This window comes from Bos indicus, chromosome 19 (genome assembly GCF_029378745.1).
Source record: "Bos indicus isolate NIAB-ARS_2022 breed Sahiwal x Tharparkar chromosome 19, NIAB-ARS_B.indTharparkar_mat_pri_1.0, whole genome shotgun sequence".
NCBI lineage: Eukaryota > Metazoa > Chordata > Mammalia > Artiodactyla > Bovidae > Bos > Bos indicus.
The window spans coordinates 10,721,173-10,747,909 of record NC_091778.1 but is presented as its reverse complement, the minus strand read 5'-3'; the positions used below and the strand labels follow the sequence as shown (position 1 = coordinate 10,747,909).

At 51.1% G+C, this 26,737-nt stretch overlaps 1 protein-coding gene across 5 annotated transcripts; it reads left to right on the top strand.

The window, feature by feature from the left end:
* The first annotated feature begins 1,150 nt into the window (after nt 1–1,150).
* Nucleotides 1,151–26,067, top strand: MTMR4 (myotubularin related protein 4). Of its 5 annotated transcripts, none has more exons than XM_070772535.1 (19): nt 1,151–1,272; nt 2,437–2,475; nt 6,378–6,467; nt 6,818–6,934; nt 7,449–7,531; nt 10,301–10,461; nt 10,553–10,649; nt 10,852–10,965; nt 11,770–11,966; nt 12,207–12,338; nt 12,837–12,948; nt 13,449–13,644; nt 13,881–14,066; nt 14,143–14,313; nt 14,463–14,617; nt 20,045–21,446; nt 23,196–23,306; nt 23,500–23,588; nt 23,811–26,067. In XM_070772535.1, exons 2-19 carry the CDS (start codon nt 2,473–2,475, stop codon nt 23,986–23,988), a joined length of 3,594 nt encoding a protein of 1,197 aa, XP_070628636.1. In that variant the 5' UTR covers nt 1,151–1,272; nt 2,437–2,472; the 3' UTR covers nt 23,989–26,067. The 5 variants fall into 5 exon arrangements, with proteins under 5 accessions (XP_070628636.1, XP_070628637.1, XP_070628640.1 ...); XM_070772536.1 differs by lacking the exon at nt 1,151–1,272 and adding an exon at nt 1,295–1,818; XM_070772539.1 differs by lacking the exon at nt 1,151–1,272 and adding an exon at nt 1,989–2,008.
* The last annotated feature ends 670 nt before the right edge of the window (nt 26,068–26,737 follow it).

The following is a 26,737-nucleotide window of genomic DNA, read 5'->3' as shown; positions in this document are numbered from 1 at the left end:
GTACAATCGTCGTCCTGTAAGAATTCAGTATTCATTTAACAAATAATTTATTAAGCATCTGCTAGATTGCAGACTCTATTTTAAACCTTGGGAGTTAACAGTGAACAGAGGTATGGTTCCAGTTCTCCTGGGATTTACTAAATATGGAGTAAAAGCGCCAATGCCATTTGCAAAAGAGCAGTGAAGACATTTTGGTCCCAGGACCTGATATTAAAGCATTCAGGTCCACTCTAACTGAAGCTGTCGGTTGAGAATCTGAACCAACTCTTCTCCATTTCTGTCGGGTTGTATCTCGGGGCCAGGGCGACCTCCAGCGGCCATCCTCCGCCCTGCTGCCCGCTCTGGCTCCCCTGGGCAGAGAGGAAGGGAGGCGCCAAGAGCTGGATCTTCAGGGGAGTCCGACTCCCCACACCCTTTACAGACCAGAGAGTCGCAACTAGCTCGTGGCATTCTCAGCCCCATCTCTCAGGTGAGAAAGCTTCTCAAAACGGAAAGCACCATTCATTCAGGTCACGAACAGGGCTTGCGTCGGGCTCGCCGACGCAAAGGGAGGGTTGGAGGAAGACGTCAGGGTGCGGAAAAGGAGACTCTTCACCCCCACCAGTCGAAGACCGAGACGGAGCCTCAGGCCCAGACCGTCCCCCTTCTCTCTCAGCATTCAGAATCTTTCTCTCCCTTCTGGCTTTGCGACGCACGACCGCAGCGAAACCAAGCGGAGAACTGGATAAAGCTTAGGTGCCTCCCGGGATTTCTCTGAGGTGTAGCCCTAAGGCTGGCTGGTCACCGGAAGTGGATGTAAAGCCCGGGCCCCTACGAGGCTCCGTCCCCCCCCCCCCCCCCCTGCTCTACCGGGAGGCCACGGGCCGCCCCCACTTCCGGTCCCTGGAGCCTTCGCCTGCAGCCCCCCTTTTCTGCTCTCCCATTGGCTACCGCAGGGACGCGCTGTGATTTCCCATTGGTCGCGTCTCTACCCCGGCGCCGCACCTCCTCCCTCCAGGCGCAGCCCCGTTTCCCGGAAGCCGATAGGCTAGAGGCTGGGAGGGCGTCTGCTCCACTGGACCAACGAGCGGCGCGAAGAGCGAGGGCGGTGGCTACGTAGTGGGGGCAGGGCGGGACTCGGCGTGGCTATTGGCCAGGGCGGGCACGGGCCGGAGGTAGGATTGGTTGGGCCGAGGGGCGCCGCGGTGGGTCGGAGCTGCGTGGCCTCCGCGGCTGCGGGAGACGGAAGTGGCGAGAGCGCGGCCTCCGGAGGGTCGGGCGGACGCCGGCTGGGTGAGTCACCGTGCCCCGTGCACTGCCGGTCTGGGAACCGCAACCACCGCGTCTTGCCCGGCCCCTCCCCGGCCCCACCGGCTTTCGTGAGCCCCGCCTTCTGTCATTCGGGGCTCCACCTCCGAACCTTTAGGCTCCGCCCCCAAAACCTGGGCACCTGGGTTCCCCTGTCAGCCTGACCCGCCCCCCCCCCCCACCCCGTGACTAGATCCCCGAGGTCCGGACACCGTGGGCCTCCCAGGCCTGTCCTTTTCTCGCTCGCCCTCGCTTTCTCTGAGGCTGCTTGCCAGTGGGCGGTGAGGCAGCAACCCCGGACTTGCCGCCTCCATGGGAAAGGGTGGGCTGTGACCATGGAGGCGGGCAGGGCCACGGATGGAGACATATCCACACAGCCTTCTTCGGGGTACTGCTGGACTGCCCCCTGAGCTCGGACAGCAGGCATGAAGAAAACTGTCAGTGAAACCTGGGCCTGGTTACCTCAGTGGCTCCCTAGGTGGGCCAAGGAGGCCCATCCTGACATTCCTGTTGCTTGGGGCCACTTGACAGGTACTGACTCTGAGGCCTGCACTTGCCTGATTCTGTCCCTGTTGTGTGGCCTCCTCCCACTAACCTGCACCTCATTTGGAGTCAAGTGCCCTCAGAGGGACACGTCCAGCCCTGCTGCCTTCTGATCACAGGTTGTGGTCCCCTCCCTCTTGGCCTCTGCTCTGGACTCTGCCCCCAGTAAACAGGTCAGGTGGGTGCTGCTCCCAGACTCAGAGGCTGGCAGAGTGCTCTTGTGGATTCATGTTTCCACCAGGACCAGAAGTGAGCCCTGGTTGGGCATCCTCCGTCTCTACAGAGCTGGCGGTTCTTTTGCTTTCCCGAAAAGAACGGGGTTCGGAGCATTTTAATTCTCTTTCTGGGATTGGGAATCAGGACTCTTGAGTCCTGCTGCAGGACTTCGTGGCTGCCTTCATGCCCTGCAGAGTCCACTTGTTGCTTTCTCCCCACGTAGGTCCCATTGCCTCTGTCTGGCATGCTGACTTGTGGAGAGGCTGGGTTCTCTGTGAGGGAGGCAGATAAGCGTTGTGGGGAACTTCGGGAGTAGTTGTGTGGCATTTGTTGATACTATGGTGATGTTAACCGTGCTCTTGACTCCTATGTTTCTCTGTCTCCTTACAGTGAGAAGCAGGCAGCCAGGACCCTCACCACGGTAGAATGGTGAGTACTCTTTCCTCAGACTGCAGTGTTTTCTGTAATCCTGGTGTCTTTTTCCATGAAGCTGCCCGCCCCTCCTGGACCTTGAGCTCCAGGCAACTCTGTTCAGCAACTAAACAGGTTCATCTGCCCTGGAGATAAATTAGGGCTTCTTAGGTTGCAAAACATCAGCTGATACACAGCACTGGGAGGGGAGGCCTCTGGAAGTCTTTTCCTGCACATGCTCTGACGTGCTTTCCCCACTGTCTCTCTTAGTTCTTCATATTGGCCCTTGTCTTGCTCCTCCTGGTCCTTGGGTGAAGCGCTCTGCTTTGGTCTAAAAGTTAGACCTCGTTTATATCAAGACCCTTGTAGTTCCTACTGAGTCCCTGAAGTACTGTGGGTGCTACATCAGGAGTGACCCCTCTAAAACTGTGGGGCTTCTCTAGCTCCAGAGTGCTGCTCTCCATTAAGCTACTATAGGCAGCCACTGACTGAAGCACCCTCAAGGTGCCCAGAATATCACTGGGGGCTGTGTGTGTGTGTTATAATGATCCCATACATTCTCCACTAACTGCCATTCTTTTCACCTCAAATACAAGGAACCCCTTAATCCCTGAGGGCTGGGAGGAGGAAGTAGTGACTTGAGAAGGGAGTGGAGAGCTGCAGGCCCGGGTTCAGACCAGGCCCTGATTCTGGCTGTATCTCTTTAGTTCTTTCATGTGTCCCCAGTGCTTAGGGACAGGTCAGAGCATTCAGGTGAAGAGAAGACTTGCTCTTTTCCCTCCATAGACATGTGGGTGTGTGGTGTGTATAGTATTGTTCTGGTCTCTTCTCAGAAAGCCTGCTGGTCCTGGCCCCCACCCACTGATAGCCCCTGTCCTTTTTCTTCTCAGTGATACCATGAAAGGAGTCAGCCTGATCTAATTTTGAATCCTGGCACCACCACTTAAATACTTGAGGTGAACTGACTTTCTCTGTAAGCCTCAAATCTCACAAAATTCTTTCAGAGTTGAATGGTTTTAGCCAGATAATGTTTGAAACATGTCTGGCTCATAGTAGATGCTTAATAAAGTGTCAGGTTTCTCCTATTCCTCCCTTCCCCCAAGACCAAAACCCAAACAAAAGCCCTGGTTTCTGAAAGCTACCAGGCACTGGGAGTGTAGGGTTTCAAACAGTTCCTCCTGTGACTCTCAGTGACATTTCAAGCGTCTTATCACTGCCCTTATTCTCTGGCCCTCTACGCAACTCCCTCCATTCCCCTACCCTTGGGTTTTGAGTTTTGTGTTTGCATAGCTTCTGTGGTTCATAGTTCCAGCTCCTCTCTTTTAGTCTAAGAAATTTCTTAGGACTTTCTTACCCAGAAGACAGAGGATGTGAAACAAGGGGAGAGGTGGAGCTGAAGGAGTAGAGCTGGGCAGGGGCCTTAGGATAAAAACCCCCGAGAATTTCCCTTTCAGGAGTGTGCAGTGACCCAACTGTCATTAGACCTGTGTCCATTCTAAGGGGCAAAAGGGGAGTCGGATTAGTGAGGTCCGGGGATTGGAAGACACTGATGGACAGGGGAATGGTGAGTGGTGGTTTTGGAGGGAAAGGAAGGAAGCCTAGAAACTGGAAAGGGCCCGCGGTGGAGGGAGGTGAGATCCATCTTGGGACTCACAGCAGGATTTTGGGGGGACTCAAGACGGAGGAGCCTGGTAGGCTGCAGTCCATGGGGTCGCTAACAGTCGGACACGGCTGAGCGACTTCACTTTCACTTTTCACTTTCATGCATTGGAGAAGGAAATGGCAACCCACTCCAGTGTTCTTGCCTGGAGAATCCCAGGGACGGGGGAGCCTGCTGGGCTGCCGTCTATGGGGTCGCACAGAGTCAGAAACGACTGAAGCGACTTAGCAGCAGCAGCAGCAAAGAAGGGAGGGCGTGGGGACGGACGTGTGAAAGAGGGGTGTGGGGTGGCTCACTTGAGAAGAAGGGGAATGAAAAGATGTAGGCGGCCTCGCCGTCCCCTCCCACGCCGTCTGGGGGGTGGGGGCGCAGTCGCTCAGCCCCTCCTGAGAGACCCCAGAAACCCCCGAGGACGCGCTCCTAGGCCGCGGAGGGGCGGTGGGGAGGGAGGAGCCGGGGCTGTGGGCGGGGCCCGGGGCGCCCCTTCCGCGCCGCCCCGCCTCCGCCCTCCCCGAGCCGCGCGGTCGGGGCGCTCCCCTCGTCGGGTTCCCCTCCCTTCCGCGCTCGTGGGCGAGGGCGGAGCTGGGCTCGCTCCATTGTGGAGCGGAGGGGAGAGGCGCGCGGGAGCCGCGCCGAGCCCCGCCGCCCGCGCTCGCCTCCTGGCCGCCGCGGCTGCACCTGGCCGGCCCCGCAGCCGGGATGCGGCGGGCGCCCGGGACGGGCGGGCAGCGCAGCGGCTCCGGGGACATGTGCGCTGGCCCAGACCGCCCGCGACCATGAGCCTGACCGCCCGCGTCTCCTGCTCCATGCTCAGCTGCTTCGTAAGTGCCTGCTCCGCCTGCGGGGGGCGGGGGGGGGCCGGACCCCGACGCCGGCTGCACCCGCAGCCCCGCCCAGGGCCGGCCCTCGAGATTCCGAATTTCAGCCCATCCCCCTTCCCAAGGGCCCTGGCAGGGAGAGGGGATGTTACCCCTTTTCTTTACTGGACTTGCTTTCATCTTTGGGTGCCGAGAATTGCTGAAGGCCGGGAATGGGAATTCTGTGACCCATCTTGGCCCCAAAGCCGCTGCCCTTGACTGCAGAGCTTGAGGCCCCGCCCTGCGCGAGTACCTCCTCTACCTCCGCCTCTCGGTCTTGGTCCCGTCCGCCGCATCCTTGCTTGGGGGTGTGGGATATGGCCAGTAGGCCTTCTGGGATGTTCGGGGGCTGGTCGGGGAGCACAGGATGTCTGAGCCGTCTCCCTGGCCCCAGTCCCCTCCCCCTTCCACTACTCCACCCCTCACCTGACGCGCCAGTCTTTTCTCCTTGACTGTCCCCCAAACAGCCTCTCTTCTCCATCTTCCCTGCCACTCTGCCTCTGCGGGCCTCCGTGCCTCTGCATCATTCCCCGCCCTCCCCTCCTCCCCCTTTGGCTTAATGCTGCTTCCCAGCTTCTCCCATCTGTCCGCTCAGATGTTCCCACCCCTCCCCTCCTCACCGTCCCCCCCCCCCCCACGCCCCCCTCCCCCATGACTGCCAGGCTTCCTCTCTCTGTCCTTGGGTCTCCTGGTTCCTCCCAGGCGCCTGATCCCCTCCTCTCCCTGCCCTCCCTAGTGGCTGGGAAAGGAGTTACTTCTGCTTGCTGTGGGATTCCTCAGGAATTCCCCTCAGATCGTCAGGCAGGGCAGGTTGCTTGGCAGGTGGAGGGGGCTTATTAGCAGTGAGGGCCTAACTGGAAAGGAAGCTCCACTCCAAAACACATCCTCCTTTTGAAAGCATCCGTGAAGGCCCTCTAGAGGCATGGGCCTGCATCCCGCGCCTCCCTCCTCTTTGTCTCCTTCACCCACCAGATTGAAGCCTCAGAGGAGTGGCCTGGGCAGCCTGCATCCCCTCCTGTCTCTGTGACCAGCTTGCACACCTGGTTCCTACTCCTCAGGGCAGCACTTCCCATTTCCCACTTCTGTCTTACCTTTCCAGTTCGCCCTTTTTTTGCTTTGTTTCCTCTCCTTCGTTTGGGCAGTTTGGGTTCTACAGGAGATTCCCTCTTTAGGGAGCACAGATTCCCAGTGACTCTGTGGACCTTGCTCTTCTCTTAGGCTTAAGAGGCTTGAGTTCCCCCTCCACTTCACTCCTCACACAGCACGCCGGGCCTCTCTCCCCTCCTCTGGAGACCAGAACCTTTTTAAAGGGTGTATGTGGGGTTATTGTGGGGAGGGGAGCAGAATGAGGCCTGATGGGCCAGGTGGAGCCTGATGACTTAGGGTTGAGGCCTTCCCCACAGGGTGAGGAGGGGCCCCCCAGCCTGGAGTACATCCAAGCCAAGGATCTGTTCCCCCACAAGGAACTAGTGAAAGAGGAGGAGAATCTGCAGGTAAGGAAGAGCTGGGGGCCCGAGGTGGGTAGAGCTCCCTGCTGGGTTCAGAAAACACCCTTCCTTTCCTCCCCCCACCTCCAAATATCTCCAAGGGGATCTGTTATGGGAGCTCTGGCTTCCTGCTCCTGGGTCTCTGGAGGGAGGGGAGTCTGTCTGTTGTGGAGCCTTGGGCCCTAGGGAAGGCAAGAGCTTTTCTGTATGGCTGTTGCCTGGTGCTGTTACCATGGAGAAGACTCTTGTCCTGCCTTGGCCCGGCTTTTCCAGAGGGGGTCTTACAAATCAAGGGTTGTAGAGGGGAGTGAAGGGGTGACTCATTTCTGGACTGAGGTCCCGCTGCCCCCTGGCAGGTGCCCTTCACAGTGCTACAGGGCGAGGGAGTGGAGTTCCTGGGCCGTGCAGCTGATGCACTCATTGCCATCTCCAACTACCGGCTGCATATCAAGTTCAAGGACTCTGTCATCAACGTGAGTTCCCGTCTTGTTCTCCCACACCCAAGCCACAATCCCTGTGAAATTCAGGGTGGGACTGTGTCAGTGCTCCATTTGGTAGTATCTCCAAAGAGTTGGGGTTCCCTTCTTTTTCTTCCTATCTCCTAGCGGAAGGTCTGTCTTTGTACCTCTTTCACTCTCCTCCCCCCTTCTTCTCTCTTCCCTTGATTCTGTTGCTGGCCCTTCTAGGGACACAGTGACTTGGTTGGAAGAGTGCCACTTACCAACTGTGTGACCTTGATCAATCACTCAGCTGAGGTGCAGTTTCCTCCTTAATAATACGGTGTGCAAATACATGCCTTGAGGTTTCTGGTGATTTTTAACTGGGGTCACATATGTGGAGGACCCAGCACAGTTACCAGGCCCTTAGCAGGCCGTCTGTAAATGTCGGTTTCCTTCCTTCTGTTGCTACATCAGCCTCTGGGCAGAGGTGGGTGAGGAGTGACGTGGAGCAGGGGGATCTGAGCACCAGTCTGCCCTTCCTCTACAGGTCCCCCTCCGGATGATTGACAGCGTGGAGAGCCGGGATATGTTCCAGTTGCACATTGCCTGCAAGGACTCCAAAGTGGTGAGGTGAGAATGGCGGGCCCTCGCTCAGGTCCTCTTACCTTAATCTTGTTGAGACCGCCTGCTGCAGGGTTTCTCTGGAGCGAGAAGGGAAAAATACTGCCTCCCCTTTCCCATTTGGAACAAACAGTGAAAACCCTGTGTTAGTTGGCAGAATCAATTTTCTGACGCACAGTGTCTTGACTAAAGAAATAGGGATAATGCCCCCGGGGTTTTCATAAGGGTTAAATGAGATGACACACCCGAGAACACCTAGGGTGTTACCTGGCACAGAGCTCTCACCTTGGGATTTTCCTGGTGGTCCAGTGGTTAAGACTCTGAGCTCTCCCTGCAGGAAGCCTGGGTTTGATCCCTGGTCTGGGAACTAGATCCCAGATGCCACAACTAAGACCCAGCATGACCAAGTAAATAAATAGTTTTTAAAAAGAAAAAAAAGCACTCACATTGTTCTTGACTCATTTATTTATCCATTTAACATGAATTTATTGAGCACTTTATGCCAGGCTGTTCTAAGTTCTAGGGATATAGCAGGGAACAAATAGACATAATTTTCTGCCCTCATAGAGCTTGTATTCCAATGGGGAGATATGAGTGGTAAATATTAAGTGAGTAAAATACATTGCCTTCCCAGGTGGCTCAGTGGTAAAGACCCCACTTGCCAAGGAGATGTGGGTTCTATCTCTGTGTTGGGAACATCCCCTGGAGAAGGAAATGGCAACCCACTCCAGTATTCTTGCCTGGGAAATGCCATGGACAGAGGAGCCTGGTGGGCTACCGTCCACGGAGTCGCAAAAGAGTTGGACACAACTTAGCGACTAAACAGCAGCAGTGGCAGAATATATTAAATGGTAGTGAAAGTCGGTCAGTTGTGTCCAACTCTTTGCAACCCCATAAACTGTACAGTCCATGGAATTCTCCAGGCCAGAATACTGGAGTGGGTAGCCTATACCTTCTCCAGGGGATCTTCCTGACCCAGGAGGTCTCCTGCATTGCAGGCAGATTCTTTACCAACTGAGCTATCAGGGAAGTAATGTAAAGGTAAAAAGTATAGCAGGGAAAGGGGATATTGAGTGTTATGGGGGTGAAGGTTGTAGCTTTAAACAAAATGATCAGAGAATGGATGCAATGAAAAGGTGACGTTTGAGACCTGAAGAAAGTGACCTGTGGGTATTTGGGAGAAGTGTGTGCCAGACAGAAGGACCAGTGCGTGCAAAGGCCCTGAGGCGGGCGGGAACCTGGCACAATGGCAAGGAGGCTAGCATGGCTGGAGTGGAGTGCACGTGGGTTAGGATAGGGGGATACGAGGTCAGAGAGGCTGGGAGGGTGTCAGGCTGTCATAATGATTGGCTTTTACTTGAGGGAAGTGAAAAAACCACTGGAGGGTTTTGCACAAAGGAATGACATGGTCTGATTATGGAATCACTCTGGCTGCTGTATTGAGAGGAGATGGAAGCAGGATGGGGGTGAAAGCTAGGGCAGAAGCTGGGAGACTAATTAAGAATCTGTTGCAGTTACTCCAGGTGGGAGGTCATGATGGCTGGTCCAGGTTGGTAGCAAACAAAATGGTGAGAAGTAGTCAGAATTTTGAAGGTAGAGATGACAGGGTTTGCTGACAGATTGGCTATGAGAGAAAGAGGGATGACTCCAAGGATTATTAAAAGGATAATAAGACTGATAACCTACTCTCCAGCACAGGAAACTCTAGTAAATACTCTGTAATGACCTATACGAGAATAGAATCTAAAAAAGAGTGGATGTATGTATAACTGATTCACTTTGCTATACACCTGAAACTAACAGCATTGTAAATCAATTATACTCCAATAAAAATTAACGTTTTAAGAAGAGGACGCCCAGTTTAGAGCTTGCTGTGCACTTAGGACTGTTGGCATTCAGAACAGGAATTCGCATTGCCCTTCCCTTCAGGGAGATTAAAATCTAGTTGCGAAAGGAAGACTTAATCTGTGGGAGAGGGTCTTCCATCTACTCTCATTATAGTAGCCAGAGTGATTCTATAATCAGACCATGTCACTCTTGTGTGCAAAACCCTCCAGCTCAAGTAGGCTCTGGGAAAACTTACTGTTTAATTCTCCCAGCACATTAAGAATAACAGAGGAAGGGATCTGTGGAATGGGTTAGGCTGGGAAGGCCTCAAGGAAGAGGTGGGCCTGCAGCTATCTTCAGAGTATCTGGAGGACATGGCTAGGCTGAGAGGAGACCATTAAGTGAAGTGAAAACACCAGGAGACAGGACTTCCTCCCTGAGACAGAAGGCTTGTGCTGGGGAGTTGTGGGAGATAATACAAGGGGTAGCAGACATCCAGGGCCAGAGTTTTAAAACTTTTTTTATTTTTAAAGTCTTTGCTGATTTTTGTTACAATATGGTTTCATTTTTATGTTTTGCACTTGGGCCATGAAGCATGTGGGATCTTTGCTCTCTGACCAGGGATCGAACCCACACCTCCTACATTGGGTGGCAGGGAAGTACCCCAGGGCCAGATTTGATAGCGTTTGGATTTGATATGAGAAACAGTCAGGCTCCACTAGAGGGGATTCTTATGTTTCAGAAACAGGAGTTCTTGGGAAGAGAATTATCACCCTATGACAGTGTCTCTGGGGTGTTGGCCAGTTTCCCTGGTCCTCCCCGGGGTCCTCAGGCCTTAGCTCCCGCTTTGCAGTCTCCTCTCCCCACACCGTCCCGGGGCTGGGTCTTTGGCCCTCCTGGCCCCTGCACACACTCTCCTCTTGCCTCACTTCATGGCTTCTTGCCTGGCAGGTGCCACTTCTCCACGTTCAAGCAGTGCCAAGAGTGGCTGTCGCGGCTCAGCCGGGCCACAGCGAGCCCCGCCAAGCCCGAGGACCTCTTTGCCTTTGCCTACCATGCCTGGTGCCTGGGGCTGACCGAGGAGGACCAGCACGCCCACCTGTGTCAGCCAGGTGAGGCCTGCGGCGCTCACTCCTTATCTCCTGCTCCTCCCCCTCTTGCCCCCGGGCCCTTGATGCTGACAGGCGCGGGGCTGTGTTGCAGGCGAGCACGTACGATGTCGGCAGGAGGCCGAGCTGGCGAGGATGGGCTTTGACCTGCAGAATGTCTGGAGGGTCTCGCACATCAACAGTAACTACAAGTGAGAGGGCTGGGGGGCGGGGAACCCAAACCCCATTCTGGACCCAGACCTCCTCCCTGGGTGGGTAGAGCAGGGTGCGCGCAGCTCCTGGCTCCCTGAGGGCGGGGGGCTCCTGGTCCCTCTCCCCACAGAGCCATCCCCGAGGACCTTGTGATCACAGGTCTCTAATCAAGCTCCATGACCCGCTCTGGTCTTTCCGCAGGTTGTGCCCCAGTTATCCCCAGAAGCTGCTGGTTCCCGTATGGATCACAGATAAAGAGCTGGAGAACGTGGCTTCCTTCCGCTCCTGGAAGCGGATCCCTGTGGTTGTGTATAGGTGAGGCAGTGGGGACCGAGGCGTCAGTGAGACGTTCTTCGTGCAGGAGGAAAGTCAGAGGTGGAGGTCTGCGGTAGTGTGGTTAACTGGGAGCTGACACTCTTCAGGAAGTGGCTGTGGAATCATTTTATAAGAAAAGCTGCTTTAGTTGTTGTTTTCTCCTAAGGATGAGGCTTTTGGGAAATCTATTCACTTTTTTTTTTTCTTTGCTCTTTTTGAGGACGTGTGTGTGTGTGTGTGTGAAATATCGCATTAAAACGGGTTGATAAACCATGGCCTGTGAACCAAACCGGCCTATAGCCTATTATATGTTTAGCCTGTGAGCTATGAATGATTTTTACATTTTTATTTTAAAATTAAAAATTTTATTTTAAAAAAGAAAACATAAGAATACGCAACAGAGACTGGCTATGACTCCCAAAACTGAAACTTTATTGCCTGGTTCTACACCAGAAAACATTTGCGAGGCAGGCTGCAGCCAGGAGGTTTGGAGCTGTTCATGCTCTGGGCTCGGGCTTGTTCCCCTGCTAGAGGTTTCTATCTGGAGCAGGGGCTGTGTAGACGTGATGAGTCAGTGTCACCATGGGAATACACAGCACATCTGAGAAATGTATGTGACCATGCTTTGTACACTGTAAAGCTCTCAAGAGATGTTAAGGGCTTTTGGTTCCTCTTATTGTGGGCTGGATGATCGGGTGGTCCCCGCTGGCTCTGGAGATCTCGGCTTGGCCCCCTGAGCTCTCAGCAGTAGGCCTCTGGGGGCTGTGAACACCAAGGGCATGATCGTTTGTTCTGTTTTGTCAGACACCTACGCAACGGGGCTGCCATTGCCCGCTGCAGCCAGCCCGAGATCAGCTGGTGGGGCTGGCGCAATGCTGATGACGAGTACTTGGTCACATCCATCGCTAAAGCCTGTGCCCTGGACCCAGGGCCAAGGACCAGTGGGGGCTCCCTCAGCACCGGGAGTAGTGAGGCCAGCGAGGCATGTGACACTGACTTCGGTAAGGTGTGGGTGGTGCTAGCCCCCTGGGGAGTAGGCCCCCATCTTGGCCTCCTCAGCTCCCAGGGAGACCCCAGGGCAAGAGGGAGAAGAAGCAGACAACATACAGGGCGTCTGGGTTCCTGCCTTTCAGGAGGCAGGGGTGGTGGTGTGAGGGGTCTTGTGAAAGGCAGTGGCCTGGGCAGGGTGCTCCTGGGCGCTAACTGACCCAGGGTCTTCCCCCTGCCCTGTGTGTATGCAGATTCCTCCCTGACGGCGTGTTCTGGAGTAGAGAGCAGCACGGCTGCCCCCCAGAAGCTGCTGATCCTGGATGCCCGATCGTACACGGCGGCGGTGGCCAACAGGGCCAAGGGTGGCGGTTGTGAGTGCGAAGGTATTGCTGTTACCCACGTCTGCAGCCAGCCTGGGTGCAGGGGCCTCGGGGGCAGCCTGTGCGTGGAAGCAGCCAAACAAGCCCGGCCTGGGATCAGGACCCCACTCACTTGCTGTGACTGTGCCAAAATTGCTTAATCTCTCTGAGTTTTCTTTTCCCATGTGCAAAATGGGGATGGAACATCCCTCACAAAGTTGTCGGACGATTAGAGGTTACACGTATAAAGTTCGTGGCACAGAGCAGCCGCTGTTTGTTGAGGATTTACTGTCCCTTGTCATTAGGAGTCGTACTTACGCATCATCGTCATTTGTGGTGTTGTTCCCACTGTTAGTATATGGCACTTGAGAGAGAAAAAGGTATTTAGATTCCCAGGCTACACTGAGCTCCAGCCTGGAGCGGCCTGCCCTGCCAGGGGAGCTTCACCCGCCGGGACCGCTCCTGTCCTGGAGGCCTGTTTCCAGGATGTCCTCACGCTGCGCTTTCCTTGTGTGTGTGCAGAGTACTACCCCAACTGTGAGGTCGTGTTCATGGGAATGGCCAACATCCACGCCATCCGGAACAGCTTCCAGTACCTCCGTGCTGTGTGTAGCCAGATGCCGGATCCCAGCAAGTAGGTGTGCCCAACTCCGATTCTGTCTGCCCTCGAGCTTCATCCCTTACCCAGTGCTGCTTGTGCTGGGAGGATCCGGTGGGGAGATGGGAGTTGTGACGTACCGGAAACTCCGGGGCCTGTGTGCGGTGGGCCAGTTCCAAGAACGCTTCTTCCGTTTCTCAGCCAATGCTTTGGCGCGGCTACAGGACACTGGGTTCCTTTTATTTGAATTAGTTGTCCTCCAAGAACACAGAGAACTGGGAGGCAAAGTGGCTGGAAGCACATGTGATGTTTCCCAGATCCTCTGTTGATCGGCTGGCTAGATGTCTGCCAGCCGACAGACATTCTGTCTTCCCTACCATCTCGCTAGGTGTCTCTTGGCAGGAGGGTCCTGGGCTAGACCTCTTGGCGTCAGCTCTTGCAGGGGACTTTGTTACGGTGTAGGGGCCGGGGCTGGCAGAGAGACTGCTGCAGCCTCGGCCCCCTTAGTGACAGATGTGACCTCTGCCCTCGCGTAGCTGGTTGTCGGCTCTGGAGAGCACCAAGTGGCTGCAGCACCTGTCGGTGATGCTGAAGGCGGCGGTGCTCGTGGCGAACACGGTGGACCGGGAGGGCCGGCCCGTGCTGGTGCACTGCTCGGACGGCTGGGACCGCACGCCACAGATCGTCGCGCTGGCCAAGATTCTCCTGGACCCGTATTACAGGACGCTGGAGGTATTGAGAGGGGTTGGGCGGGAAAGAGCAGGAGGAGGGGAGTTTGGGGAGGTACTGAACCCCCTGCGTCTGCCTGGGGATCTTTCCCTGGAGGACATGGGTGGCTTGGAGTCCTCTTCCAGGTTTGGGCCTGTTCTTCTCTGAAGCTGCCAGCCCCCCTGCTTTGGGCATCCCTGGCGGGGAGCACCGCAGCCTTCCCAGAGAGGCCCTCTACTCGAACCCCTTCTTGGTTGCAGGGTTTCCAGGTGTTGGTGGAATCTGACTGGCTGGATTTCGGGCACAAGTTCGGAGACCGCTGCGGCCACCAGGAGAACGCAGAGGACCAGAACGAGCAGTGCCCCGTGTTCCTGCAGTGGCTTGACTCCGTCCACCAGCTGCTCAAGCAGTTTCCCTGCCTGTTTGAGTTTAACGAGGCCTTCCTGGTAAGTGGCGCACCCGAGGCGGGGGCAGGGGCGGGGGTGGGCGGCCTGGCCCGGTGCCAACTGTCCCGCTGTCTAGGTGAAGCTGGTGCAGCACACGTACTCCTGCCTCTACGGCACCTTCCTGGCCAACAACCCCTGTGAGCGAGAGAAGCGTAACATCTATAAGCGGACCTGCTCCGTGTGGGCCCTCCTGCGAGCCGGCAACAAGAACTTCCACAACTTCCTCTACACGCCTGGCTCAGAAATGGTGAGTCCCGACCCTTATCCCCCAGGTGCATCTCGGGGGCCTGGGGGGCACTGTCCCGAGGCAGCGGGAAGAACAAGGACCCAGAGGCTTGGGAAGGAAGGGGGACCTGAGACATCTCACAGAACCTGAGTATGGGGCTGCTTCCCTAGGTCCTGCATCCCGTGTGTCATGTCCGGGCGCTGCACCTCTGGACAGCCGTGTATCTGCCGGCGTCATCTCCGTGCACACTTGGGGAGGAGAGCATGGATCTCTACCTTTCCCCGGTGACTCAGAGCCAGGAGTTCTCCGGCCGCTCTCTGGACAGGTAAGAGGGGCTTCTCTCCCCTCTCCGCTACGAAGGCATTGGCTGCTTTGTGCCTTGCCTACATGCTGTTTTCTTCCTTTTATGAAATACTTTAAAGTAACTTCTCGAGTCATTTGAAGGCAAAACTTGGCTCAGGGCTGTTGGCTAGCTTGGAGGGCACTCTGTGTGTTCTCAAGGCCCTCTCTTAAGATAAGAGTAGTTACCTTTTTTCCAAGCTGCCATCATCCTTTGTGACACACCCAGGGGAGAGGAGAACAGAACTAAAAGGAGTGTTTCAGGAAGGTTTGTGGGAATGGTCCTGATTTATATTAACTGATAGAAGAGATGCGGAGCATGCTAGCTCCCTAATAACCTTTGCTGTGTCCAGAGCTCCCAGCAGCATCTGGCTCTCAGGGAAGTGAGTATCCTAAAGGGGAACGGCCTTCACATCACTCCCTCAGAATTTAAAGGGAGACATAAAAATTAAAGTTACATTCTGGCTGACTATCTGGGGGGAAGTAGAATGGAGATTGGTTGAATTATAAGAGTAATATCTTTTTTTTTAAGCCAAACAATATAAAAGTAGAAAATGACAGTCCCCCCTGCTCCTTGTCCCCCCAGTGTTCACTGTTGCCACTTTGGTGCCTCCCAGATGTTTATCTCTCCTCAGACATATCCACACTTTCATATAAAAACATTTTTTAAAATACAATGACCGTATTTTTCACATTGTTCTGAAAATTGTTTTCCCCACTGTGCATCAGGATGTCAACCATGAAAGCACATATAAAGCTGCTTTATTGTTTTTAGTGGCTGCATAAGTCGAAAAGTAGAGTGTATGGAAATTTACATAATCAATTTTCAATTGATCATTTAAGTGATTTCCATTTTTTAATCATTATAGGGGGTGTTTTACTTAACATATATTTAAAAAGTTTTTTGGTACAATATACACAATATTTGCTTCCCCCGTGGCTCAGCTAGTAAAGAACCTGCGTGCTAGTGCAGGAGATGCAAGAGACATGGGTTCAATCCCTGGGTGGGGAAGATCCCTTGGAGAAGGAAATGGCAACCCACTCCAGTATTCTTGCCTGGAAAATTCTATGGACAGAGGAGCCTGGTGGGCCACAGTCCATGGGGTCACAGAATCAGATATGATTGAGTGCATGTACACGCGCACACACACACAATATTTACCATCTAAACCATTTTTGTACATGGTAGTGTTACCATATACCTTGCATTTATGCTAGTGTTTCTGCCAGATACGTGCTTAGAAATGAAAATACTGGGTTCAAAGGATATGTGCATTTCAAATTTTGATCTTTGTTTATTGGTGGAAGGTTTTTAAAATTAAAATATAACTTAACATAATTGGTTGAATATTATAAAGGAAAACAAAACCCCCAACCTCCTAAGCTATAAATTTTAGGTCTTTGGAACTGAGTCCATTGTCAAAGGCCTATAGATAGGCTTCAGGAATTCTGTGATATTCCGTGAACTATGCAGAATGGGGTACCAGTTCATAAGTTTCCTTTTCCAGGAGAGGGGCCATAACTTTTTATCAGATTCTCAGCACATTCTGTGACCCATTTAACAACCACTGCCTTAAATCAATATCTAATTTTTCAAATCAATAAATGTTTTTTAAATACCTACAAGCTGCCTAGGACTGTACTAAGTTTTACATGCTGTACGAAAGACATAGCAGATATTCATCCTATTTAAGATACTTTTTAAAAACTGTGAGATAAGGCATAGGACAGCTGGAGGACAGTTCTAAATTAGCATCTAAGTGGATAAATAGAATGTGTCTTGTTCAAAGCCATTAGAGAAATGGGAAGTAAGAAATGGGTCATTTGTGGAGAAGGAAATGGCAACCCACTCCAGTATTCCTGCCTGGAAAAGTCCATGGACAGAGGAGCCTGGCTGGCTGCAGTCCACGGGGTTACATGACTGAGCATGTGTGCATGAGGGTGGAGGGTCACGGGTTGGTAGCAATAAACTGGTAGAACTAAAAAAAAAAAAAAAAAAGAAATGGGTCATTTGGTGACTGCTGTTAATGCAGAGGTTTTTGTGGATGACCAAGCAGGAACCATGGCTTTTTTTTTGGTTTAAGTTTATTTTCTTACTTATTTTCATATTTATTTATTTGCCTACATCTGGTCTTAGTTGCAGCATGTGGGATCTAGTTCCTTGACCAGGATTTGAACCCAGGGCCCCAGCATTGGCAGCACAGAGTCTTAGCCCCTGGACCACCAGGGAAGTCCCAGGAACCATGGCTTTTTAGTGTCCCTTGTACCTGGCTCAGGGCCTAGAACATAATAGGTGCTTTAGTAAATGCTTAAATGAACAAGTGAATGGAGTAAAGGGAGTTATAAGCTTGGTAACAAGGTTAGTGGAGAGGGGTCCAAAAGAATAGGATACATAAGAGAGAATTTCTTTTAAAAAGAAGCACCACCGCTTTGGAGCTAGAGCTGGCAGGGATTGGAAAGGGGCATTTTAAAAACAATATTTATTTCTTTACCTCTGGCTGGGTGTTGGGTCTTAGTTTCAGCATGGAGGGGAGGTCTTGGTTGCAGCGTGCAGGCTTCTCTCTGGTGGAGGCGTGGGCTCAGTAGTCGCAGCGCACAGGCCTAGTTGCCCCAAGGCATGTGCGAGCTTATCTTAGTTTCCTGAGCAGGGATCGAACCCGAGTCCCCTGCATTGGAAGGTGGATTCTGAACCACGGGACCAGCAGAGAATCCCTGGGAAGGGGTATTTTGAAGAATAGAAAGAAATAAACAGGATAGTTCCTTGAGGGCTTTTATACTGAGGAATTTATTTTGATTCAGGTGTCAGTAGTAAGTCATTGTGACCTAGTGACAAAAGGATTTTTCAAGAATTAACCAGTGAGCAGGGTAGTTGGAAGCACGGAGGCCAGCCAGGACTGTTGTAATTCAGATAAGAAGGGAAGAGAAAGAATTAAATTCAGATGTTGTTGAGAAGTCATTAGCAGTCTGTGGTGTTGACTGAATGTTGGAAGGTGGAAGTGAAGAGTTAAGAGACCAAAGTCAGGTCCCAAATCTCTGAGCTTAGAAACCAGGAGGATATTTGTACCATCTGTAGAAACTGAGGGGCTTCCCAGGTGGCTCAGTGGTAAAGAATCTGCCTGCAGTGTGGGAGATGTGGGTTTGATCCCTGGGTCAGGAAGATCCTCTGGAGATGGAAATAACAACCCACTCCAGTATTTTTGTCTGGAAAATTCCATGGACAGAGGGGCCTGGCGGGTTACAGTCATGGGATCACAAAGAGTTGGACACGACGGAGCGACTGAGCACGCCTGCACGTAGACACTGTAAAGTTGAGAAGATGAGTCAGTTCGGAGAGATGGAAGAGATACATGCAGGTTGGGACTGAAATATCTTGACAACAAAGAGGAGGTGTGCTGTAGGCAGTTCAAGGTGGAGTTGGATTTCATGGATAAGGGTTTTAAAGGAAATGGTTTCTCTCACAGCTGACCTGACTCACCTTCGGTTCTACCTTCCCCTAGATCAAAAACATCCTGCTCTCTTTCCTCTTCTCCATTAAAGTCCAACACATTCTTCCATCCCCAGCTCAGATTCTGTCCTCTGTGCGTAGCTGTCCCTGACCACATTTGCTGGATAAGTTCTCTCGTGGTTCCAAACTCCTCAGACATCGTTCTTGCTCCCCTCATTGTTAATTAGACCTTTGGTGCACACAGGACTCAGCTGTGGAGGACAGCAGGCTGTTGCTATTGTTGAGTCTGACTAAAGAGTACATTGGAATTCTTCATACTTTCTACTTCTTTTGTGTGTTTGAAAGTTTCATAATAAAAAATAAAACAAAGAAAAAAACTAAAAAGTTGCCAAGCTGAGATTCAAGCTTGGACTATGGGACTCCAGAGGCTATGATCATAATGTTGTTATTGCCTTCTTGGAATCTGTTAACCACACCGACACACAGCAATCAAAATCAATCACAGAGTAAAATCAAACACAAGAGTAATTTTATAGAAGTACTAATAATTTTAAAAAACCAAACACTTAAAAAAAAATCAGCTCTATTGTAACTGTGTTTGAAGGATTTTTCAGTGTGGGCTTGGCTGAGTGAGGCCTCTGAAAAAGAAAGTCCAGCAAATTCTCCAGTTTCTTGGCAAAGTTTCCTCAGTTTTGTTGCTCTGATCACTTTATAGAACTGTATTAAAAATTAGGGTGGTCATTCTTTTTTTCTTCAACGTTTTATTTTATATTGGAGTACAGCCGATTAACACTGTTGTGACAGTTTCAGGTGGACAGCATAGGGACCCAGCCATGCATATACATGTATTCGTTCTCCTGCAAACTCCCCTCCTATGCAGGCTGAGGGCAGTCATTCTTGAACATGTTGGTTGCCCATTTGGTGTACACGGATGTCTCTAGAACTGTATACTGGGGAAGTTTCCATGGTGACTTGGGCCTCAGAGGAGTACGCTGCCGCTAAATGGTTGTAAAAAGCCATGCTGGTCCCTGCTGTGATGGAGGGATAATTTATAATAAGGAAGGTTATAAAAATGAGGTCATGAGTGAGGCCTTAATAAGTTTGTGGTTGGTTGCCTATACTTTGAATCCTCATAGCATCTCGGCAAGGTAATTTATCGTCATTTTATAGAGAAGAGAAACCAAATGTCTGAGAGGTTAAATAGCTCACTTGAGTCATGTATCTATAATCAGTGTCAGAACTGGTATCATCCAACTCCAGGACCTACCATCTTTCTGTCTTGCTGTGTGTAATAGGGGCGGTTGCATGTAAGGTTTGAGGCCGAATTGTATTCCTGGCTGGAAGGGTAGATTGGAAGGCATCAGCTTATAAGGCAGCTGAGGTTATGGGAGTGGTTGAGGATTCAAGGGAGACTGTGAGGAAAGACTGATGAAAACTGAGGACAGACCCTGGGTTGGGTTCCTGAGGAGGGGGTTCAAGTCCTCCACTTTTGCAGAGCAGACTCTTTACTTTTTTGTGGCCATGCTGAGTCTTAGCTCCCAGACCAAGGATTGAACCTACACCTCCGGCAGTGGAAGTATAGCACCTTAACCACTGCCAGGGAGCTCTAGAACAGACTTTTGCAGTGAACATTGGCTATTTGTATCTTTCTTTAAAGATTGATTTATGTATTTTATTTTTTCGGCTGCAGAGGGGCTTCCTATCGCTCCAGTGGCTTGTCTTGTTGCAGAGCACAGGCTCTGGGCAAACGGCATGTGGGCTCTTCCTGGATGAGGGATTCAACCTGTGACCCGTCTCGACAGGCAGATTCTTAACCACCGGACTGCCAGGGAAACTTGAACATTGGTTATTTGTAATCTTAAATGTTATTTCTTGTGAACTCTGGCTTTGATTGCTTTGGTGACCCAATTTTGTCTGTTGGAGGTAGCTCTCAGTTCCTGACCTGGAGGTGGTGTGTTGTCTTTGCAGATTACCTAAAACGAGATCTATGGATGATCTTCTTTCTGCCTGTGACACAAGCAGCCCCCTGACGCGCACATCCAGTGACCCCAACCTGAATAACCACTGTCAGGAGGCCAGAGCAGGCCTGGAGCCCTGGCATGGCAATCCCGAGGCATCGCAGACTGCCTTCGTGGAGTCTGGGGCCGGAGGTCCCCAGCAGGCTATAGGGGAGATGGCGGGTCCTCCCTCGCTGCCCAGCAGCCAGAAAGACTACTTGAGCAATAAACCTTTCAAGAGTCACAGAAACGGTTCTCCAGGTTACAAACCGCTTGGTGCCACAGTGCCCCAGGAAACGAAGAGCAGCACTTCTGAGCCTGAGACCAAAGCCCTCACAGAGACTCAGGCCCCAGCTCCAGGCCCTCCTGCCCAGGACGAGCTGGATAGGACTTCGGATGGCACAGAGGAGCCACCTGAACGCTGTCCTGAAAAAGCAGCTATCCACACACTCTCTAAAGTCGTCTCGGACAAGCGTGAAGGAACCGGTGACTTTCCTGAGTCCTCCCAGAACCCCCTCCCAGGGGCCCTCCAGCAGGCCCAGCTGGACTCTCTGCTGGGCATGCCCTCCAGACGTGCCCCAGATCATGGTCTGGGCACCCTCTGCAACCCACCGAGTGCTACCTGCCAAACTCCTCCAAACCCCAGTGCTTACGTTCCCAACCAGGACCCCCCGGGGTGTGCAGCAAGTGTCGCCCACCAGGAACCGCCTAGTTCTGTGCTAGATACGATTCACGGGGAGGAAGACACAGGCAAGAGAGGGAATCATAAGAACGGGCAGTTACTGGAGAACCCCCGCTTGGGAAAAGTGCCATTGGAATTGGCCCGAAAGCCGATTTCTCAGAGCCAGATCAGTGAGTTCTCTTTCTTAGGGTCCAACTGGGACAGCTTCCATGGGATGGTGACTTCACTCCCCAGTGGGGAGACCACCCCTCGACGGCTGCTTTCCTACGGCTGTTGTAGCAAGAGGGCGAGCAGTAAGCAGACGCGGGCACCGGGGCCCTGCTTTGGGGGCCAGTGGGCTCAGAGAGAAGGGGTGAAGTCGCCGGTCTGTTCTAGTCATTCCAATGGACACTGTACTGGTCCAGGTGGAAAAAACAACCGGATGTGGCTGTCCGGTCACCCAAAGCAGGTCCCCAGCATGAAGCCTGTCGCCCTGAGCTGCCCTTCTCCAGTGCCTCCCCTCTACCTGGACGACGATGGACTCCCCTTCCCCACGGATGTGATCCAGCACAGGTTACGGCAGATCGAAGCAGGGTACAAGCAGGAGGTGGAGCAGCTCCGCCGACAGGTGCGTGAGCTTCAGATGAGGCTGGATATCCGCCACTGCTGCGCCCCTCCAGCGGAGCCCCCCATGGACTATGAGGACGACTTTGTAAGTACTCACGGCCTGCCCCCATCCAGCCTTTCACCCGCCCCACAGCCATTCACTGGGTACTTGCTGCGTGCCACTGAGTTAGGGGGTGGGCTGTAGGATGAGAGACCTTGCTCTGCTCTCAGGGAGCTCACAGTCTATTGGGAGAGTCAAGCCCACCATTAGAAGGCTGTTCTTAAGTGACATGATGGTCGGAAGCGTCAGGTATCAGGGGCCATAGGGGAGTCAAAGGTCAGGGAAGGCTCTCCTAAGAAGATAGTGCTTGAGCCGAGTGCTGAAGGATGGGTCACTTTTAGCCACACAGACAGTGAAAAAGGAACCCCATTTCCAGAAGCATGGAGGTATTCCAGGGGGTGTAGCTTGAATAAAGAGGTGTATGTGTTTGCACATGTGCATGCATGTGTGCACACTTGTGCTGGGACTGTGAGGGAGGGAGTTAGTAGTGTGGTGGGAGGTGACATTGGGAAGTGGGAAGGGATTAGAAAGCTCAGCTTGAGAGCTCGTTTTGTGTGGATTCTACCTTCAGGGCAGTAAAAGTTTTGGCTAGTGAGTCGTAGGATCAGAGTACTGCCCCAGAGGGACTTCCCTGGTGGTCCAGTGGTTAAGATTCTGAGTTCCTAGTGCAGGGGGCCTGGATTACATCCCTGGTCAGGAAACTAAGGGCATGGCTTGTCCCCCTCCAAAAAAAAAAAAGAGTGCTGAAAAGAGTACTACCCTAGCACCAGTGTGTCAAGTGGATGAAGCAGTTGAAAACCAGGGAGGCTGGTTAGGACCTCTTGGAATAAGCCAGGTGAGAGATGACGAGGCACAGCAATCCTCAGGGAGCTTCTTGGAAGAAGCTCTAGAACATTCCCAATTGCCTGCTGCATACTTCTCTGCTGGTGGGATGGTCAGGGCTAACAACTTATTTCTTACTGTTTAGAGTGATGGTTTAGAACAGGAGTCAGCGGATTTGTTTGGTAAAGGGCCAGATAGTAAATAATTTAGGCCCTGAGAGACGTATCGTCTCTTTACAGCTACTAGGCTCTTCTGTCAAAGCGCAGAAGCAGCCATAATGACCATATGTTAATGAATTGAGTGTGGCTGTCTTCCAGAGAAACCTGACTTACAGAAGCAGGCAGTGGGCCAGTTTGGCCTGTGGGCCAGAGCTTGCAAACTCCTGGTTTAGAATGTAACAGGAGAAATATTCTTTCCATACTGTGATGCAGCATGTTGGTCAAGAGCATGGGTCTGAAGCCAGAATGCTAGGTCCAAATCCCACATTTACTGCCTATCAGCTCTTAATTCTCTCTGTGGCTTAATTTCCTTGTTTGTAAAAGTGGGGATAATAATAGCATACATTTATAAGATTGTCAGGAATTAAATAAGTTCCTGCATGTGATCGGAGAAGGCAATGGCACCCCACTCCAGTACTCTTGCCTGGAAAATCCCATGAGCGGCGGAGCCTGGTAGGCTGCAGTCCATGGGGTCGCTAAGAGTCAGACACGGCTGAGCGCCTTCACTTTCACTTTTCACTTTCATGCATTGGAGAAGGAAATGGCAACCCACTCCAGTACTCTTGCCTGGAGAATCCCAGGGATGGGGGAGCCTGGTTGGCTTCCATCTATGGGATTGCACAGAGTTGGACACGACTGAAGTGAGTTAGCAGCCTGCATGTGATGTACTTAGAAACGGTGCTTGACACATAGTGAACAATAAATGTTAGAGATGATGAAGGCGCTGGTGGTAATGCCTTGGCTTTTTCTTTAGACGTGTTTGAAGGAGTCAGATGGCAGTGATACAGAAGATTTTGGCTCTGATCACAGTGACGACTGCCTTTCAGAAGCAAGCTGGGAACCTGTTGATAAGAAAGAGACTGAGGTATGTCCAGGCAAATACGTGGCAGGTCCTTCTGCAACGTAGGGAGTTTTCATAATTTTCAGAGACTAGTCACATGTTCTCCCCCAGTTGACTCTCTGTAGGCAAGTAGTAGCCACCTAGACCTTGTCCTTTTCTTCCAGGATGCTTTCCTTGCTGCAGTGTTGCTGGAATTTTTCCTTTTGCCCTCTGTTAGGTGACTCGCTGGGTTCCAGACCACATGGCATCACATTGCTATAATTGTGACTGTGAATTCTGGTTGGCCAAACGCAGACACCATTGCAGGTAACGTGTTTTGTGTGATTCAGTAGGGCTTGAAAGCCATAGAGAGGGACGTAGATACGAACTAAATTGAGTTAATCTGATAACGGAGATACCTTTATAGGAACTAGTTTTGTTTTTTCCCAACTTTTCTTTTTATTTACTCATGTAAGGCCTTTTAGAGTATGATTCATTCCCAGTATGTCGGCATCTCTGATGAACTCTTCCTTCTTCATGCTTTGGCAGAAATTGTGGAAATGTATTTTGTGCTGGCTGCTGCCACCTGAAGTTGCCCATTCCTGATCAACAACTCTATGACCCAGTTCTCGTCTGTAACTCATGTTACGAACATATCCAAGTATCTCGGGCCAGGGAACTCATGAGCCAACATCTGAAGAAACCCATTGCTACAGCTTCCAGTTGAATGCCAGAGGAGAAGACCTGTCCAGTTTTAGCAGGTTTGAAGGGAGGATGTGCTTCAGGTGTAGTTTTTGAAGGTTCCTTGGTGTGGCTCATGAAATCACAGAGCTCAAAGATACAGTCTTGAGAAATCCTCCTTGGTACCATGAGACTGGAGCAGAGGAATTCCAATCTGGCGGGAGTCCTCTCCTGGTGAGACTCTCACCTTGGGAGTAATGGTCCTGATCCAGACCCAGAGTCTGGAAGCTTAACGTTGAGTTGGTGACTCCAGTTTCTTTCTCCTGGGGTCACAGGATGATGATTTCATAGATACTGCCTGGTGATGTGTGCCCTAAACAGCAATAGAAAGGCATATGTATAACCAAACTCCAAGTGATAACCAGATCCATCTCTCCTCCACCTTGAAAAAAGCGGATTATAGTATATAAGATAGGAATTCCTATCCTATTTGAAATGAACTATACCCTGTACCTCTGTGCTCTGTGTCTGTGCATGAAGGCTCAGTCTTTAGAGGCACTCCCTCTAGTTGCATTAGTTCTGTCTTTCTGTGGAGTTTGGTTTTAAAGACCGGTCCAGCTAGTGGAGGTTTTGCTGTATTTTTCACTTGGCTCATCAGCCAGCATCAGTGAACATTCAGTTTAGGGGGACAGTTTTAGGGAGTGAGACAGACCTTTTCGGGAGCAGAGAAAACTCTGCTGATGTTCAGTTCTGGCAGACATCAGTTATTTGAGCTGTGAAGGCAGTAGTCTTTGTTACTCAGTGGCAGCTCTGGAGGTAAGCACTGTGAAGAATGAGAAGGGAAAAGCAGAAATTATCCTTGTGAAATATTTGCTGATTGTGCCCTACCCTTTGCACCTGACTTTTCCTAGTTGTCCTGGTGCTAACACAGGAGCTACACCTTGATCCTCTCCTGGCATGAAAATAAAACAATGGTTTTTTTTTTTGGGAGGGGGGGTCTTTGTTCCATTGCCCACTTCCCACATGTTGTCTTTCCCTTGGCTGCTGCCTCCTCTGGGTCACACTGCTTCTTATCCTGAACACTTGACATGTTGAGGGTAGAATTTTGCGTTTGGTTTTTACCTCCTAGAATATGCTGTTTGGTATGTGAGGGTTTCAGTACAAATGCTGCTGTCTATTTCTGTGCACTTAACAATGGAACCCAAACAGAAGAGAATAAAGCCTTGATACCAAAATTGGGAGAAAAAATGTGTCCATTTGGACCAAACATTGTTTTTGTTTTGTTTGTTTTCATCTTAGTATGTACCAGTGGCACTTAACCAAAAGATACAGTGATATTAGCCATGTGCAGTGGTTAGGACAGATACAGTCTCCTTGACTTATAATGAAACCACTAGGATTTCCTTATACGTTTTCCTTGATTCATTGGTGTAGAAAAGGTAAATTACACTTAGGCTCAGCCTGTTTTAAAACGATGGTAGCTGTCTAACTGCTACTTGTTCATGTTGCTTCCTGGAAAAAACATTTTTCCTTTGAAAATACTTAGGATCTGCATTTAGAACAAGAAATGTTATTTGTCCTGACCTTTTCTTCAGCCCTACAGAGAAGCATCTGTGCTTTTTATACTTGCCATGGATGTAACCTAAAAAGTTTTGGTGTATCTAGGTCAGTCTAGCAGAACTTTTTTCGTTTAAATGGAGTTGAATAATGGAGAATTTGTGTCTGGGAAATTCCTGAATTCATTGAAAAAGTAACAAACTATTCCTTGTCTCCAATACGTAAAATAAGCATTTTCTCAGTCATTACAATTTACTGCCAGTTGTGAGTGGCTTTTTAATTAACTCGACTTTCATTGCACTTCGATTGGTGACATTTGAGGAGACTGTATCTGTCTACTTTGAATGGCTGTTTTGAGGGACTGTCCCATCAATGAACATACTGCATGGCCTTGGAGAGAGACTCTGGGCTCTTGGCTCAGATGTATTCATCAAATACTCCTTTCAGAGCTCTTGTGGGTGTAAGTGACATGATGTGGCCAAAAATCCAAACTGTGCAGTTGCGTTGTGACAAACATGCAATGTGCTGTAAAAACTCAATACAATTTAAATAAAATCTCTATATTAGTGCTGCTTTGTTGGGTCTTTTTCTTCATTTTTAACTTCTAAGAAAACTTAACACTCATTTTTTTCTTTTGACCCTGAGAAAGGACTGAAACATTACTCCATCTCCCAGCTATTTCCATGTTTAAAATGGCCCTCTCTTTTTTATCAGCACAGCTCCTGCTGTATTGTCATTTATTGATCAGATAGGCCGTTTTCCTTATGGATACTATTGAATTTGGTTCCGTCTGATGTAAGCTTTATTTCTCTTTGTCTAAAAGTTCACCAGCTGCTTGATCAGTCACACAGGATTATACTTATCTTTGCCCCGTTCCCTCCTCATAGGCTCCTGTTTTCTTTCCACCTTGGGTAAATGGTCTTGAGCAAAGCATTGGCTGAAGAGAGTATATTTCAGAACAGATAAAATGCCACTCTTTTCAATTTGTGCACTCAGGGTATCGCCGTTTTTATTTGGAGAGACAATCAATTCAACTGTTAGGACTAATAAGAGCATAGAATGTGTTTTTGAGAATGCCCGGATTTGTTATCACCCACTTCACACTTCCTGAATTCTAAAGCCCCACAGCCCCGCTGCCGGTAGCGGTGAAGTACACAGGTCTCCGCATTCCGCCGCGGATACCCCAGCGGATCTCTCTGCAGTACGGGACACCGGCCCGCGGGCCCCGGGCCCCAGCG

Bases quoted from the DNA above. Each gene is read 5' to 3' on its own strand.
- MTMR4 (XM_070772534.1), top strand. From the start codon at position 4,894: ATGAGCCTGACCGCCCGCGTCTCCTGCTCCATGCTCAGCTGCTTC. The intron at 4,939-6,377 runs GTAAGTGCCTGC...CCTTCCCCACAG, and splicing joins GCTCCATGCTCAGCTGCTTC to GGTGAGGAGGGGCCCCCCAG. The intron at 6,935-7,448 runs GTGAGTTCCCGT...CTTCCTCTACAG, and splicing joins TCAAGGACTCTGTCATCAAC to GTCCCCCTCCGGATGATTGA.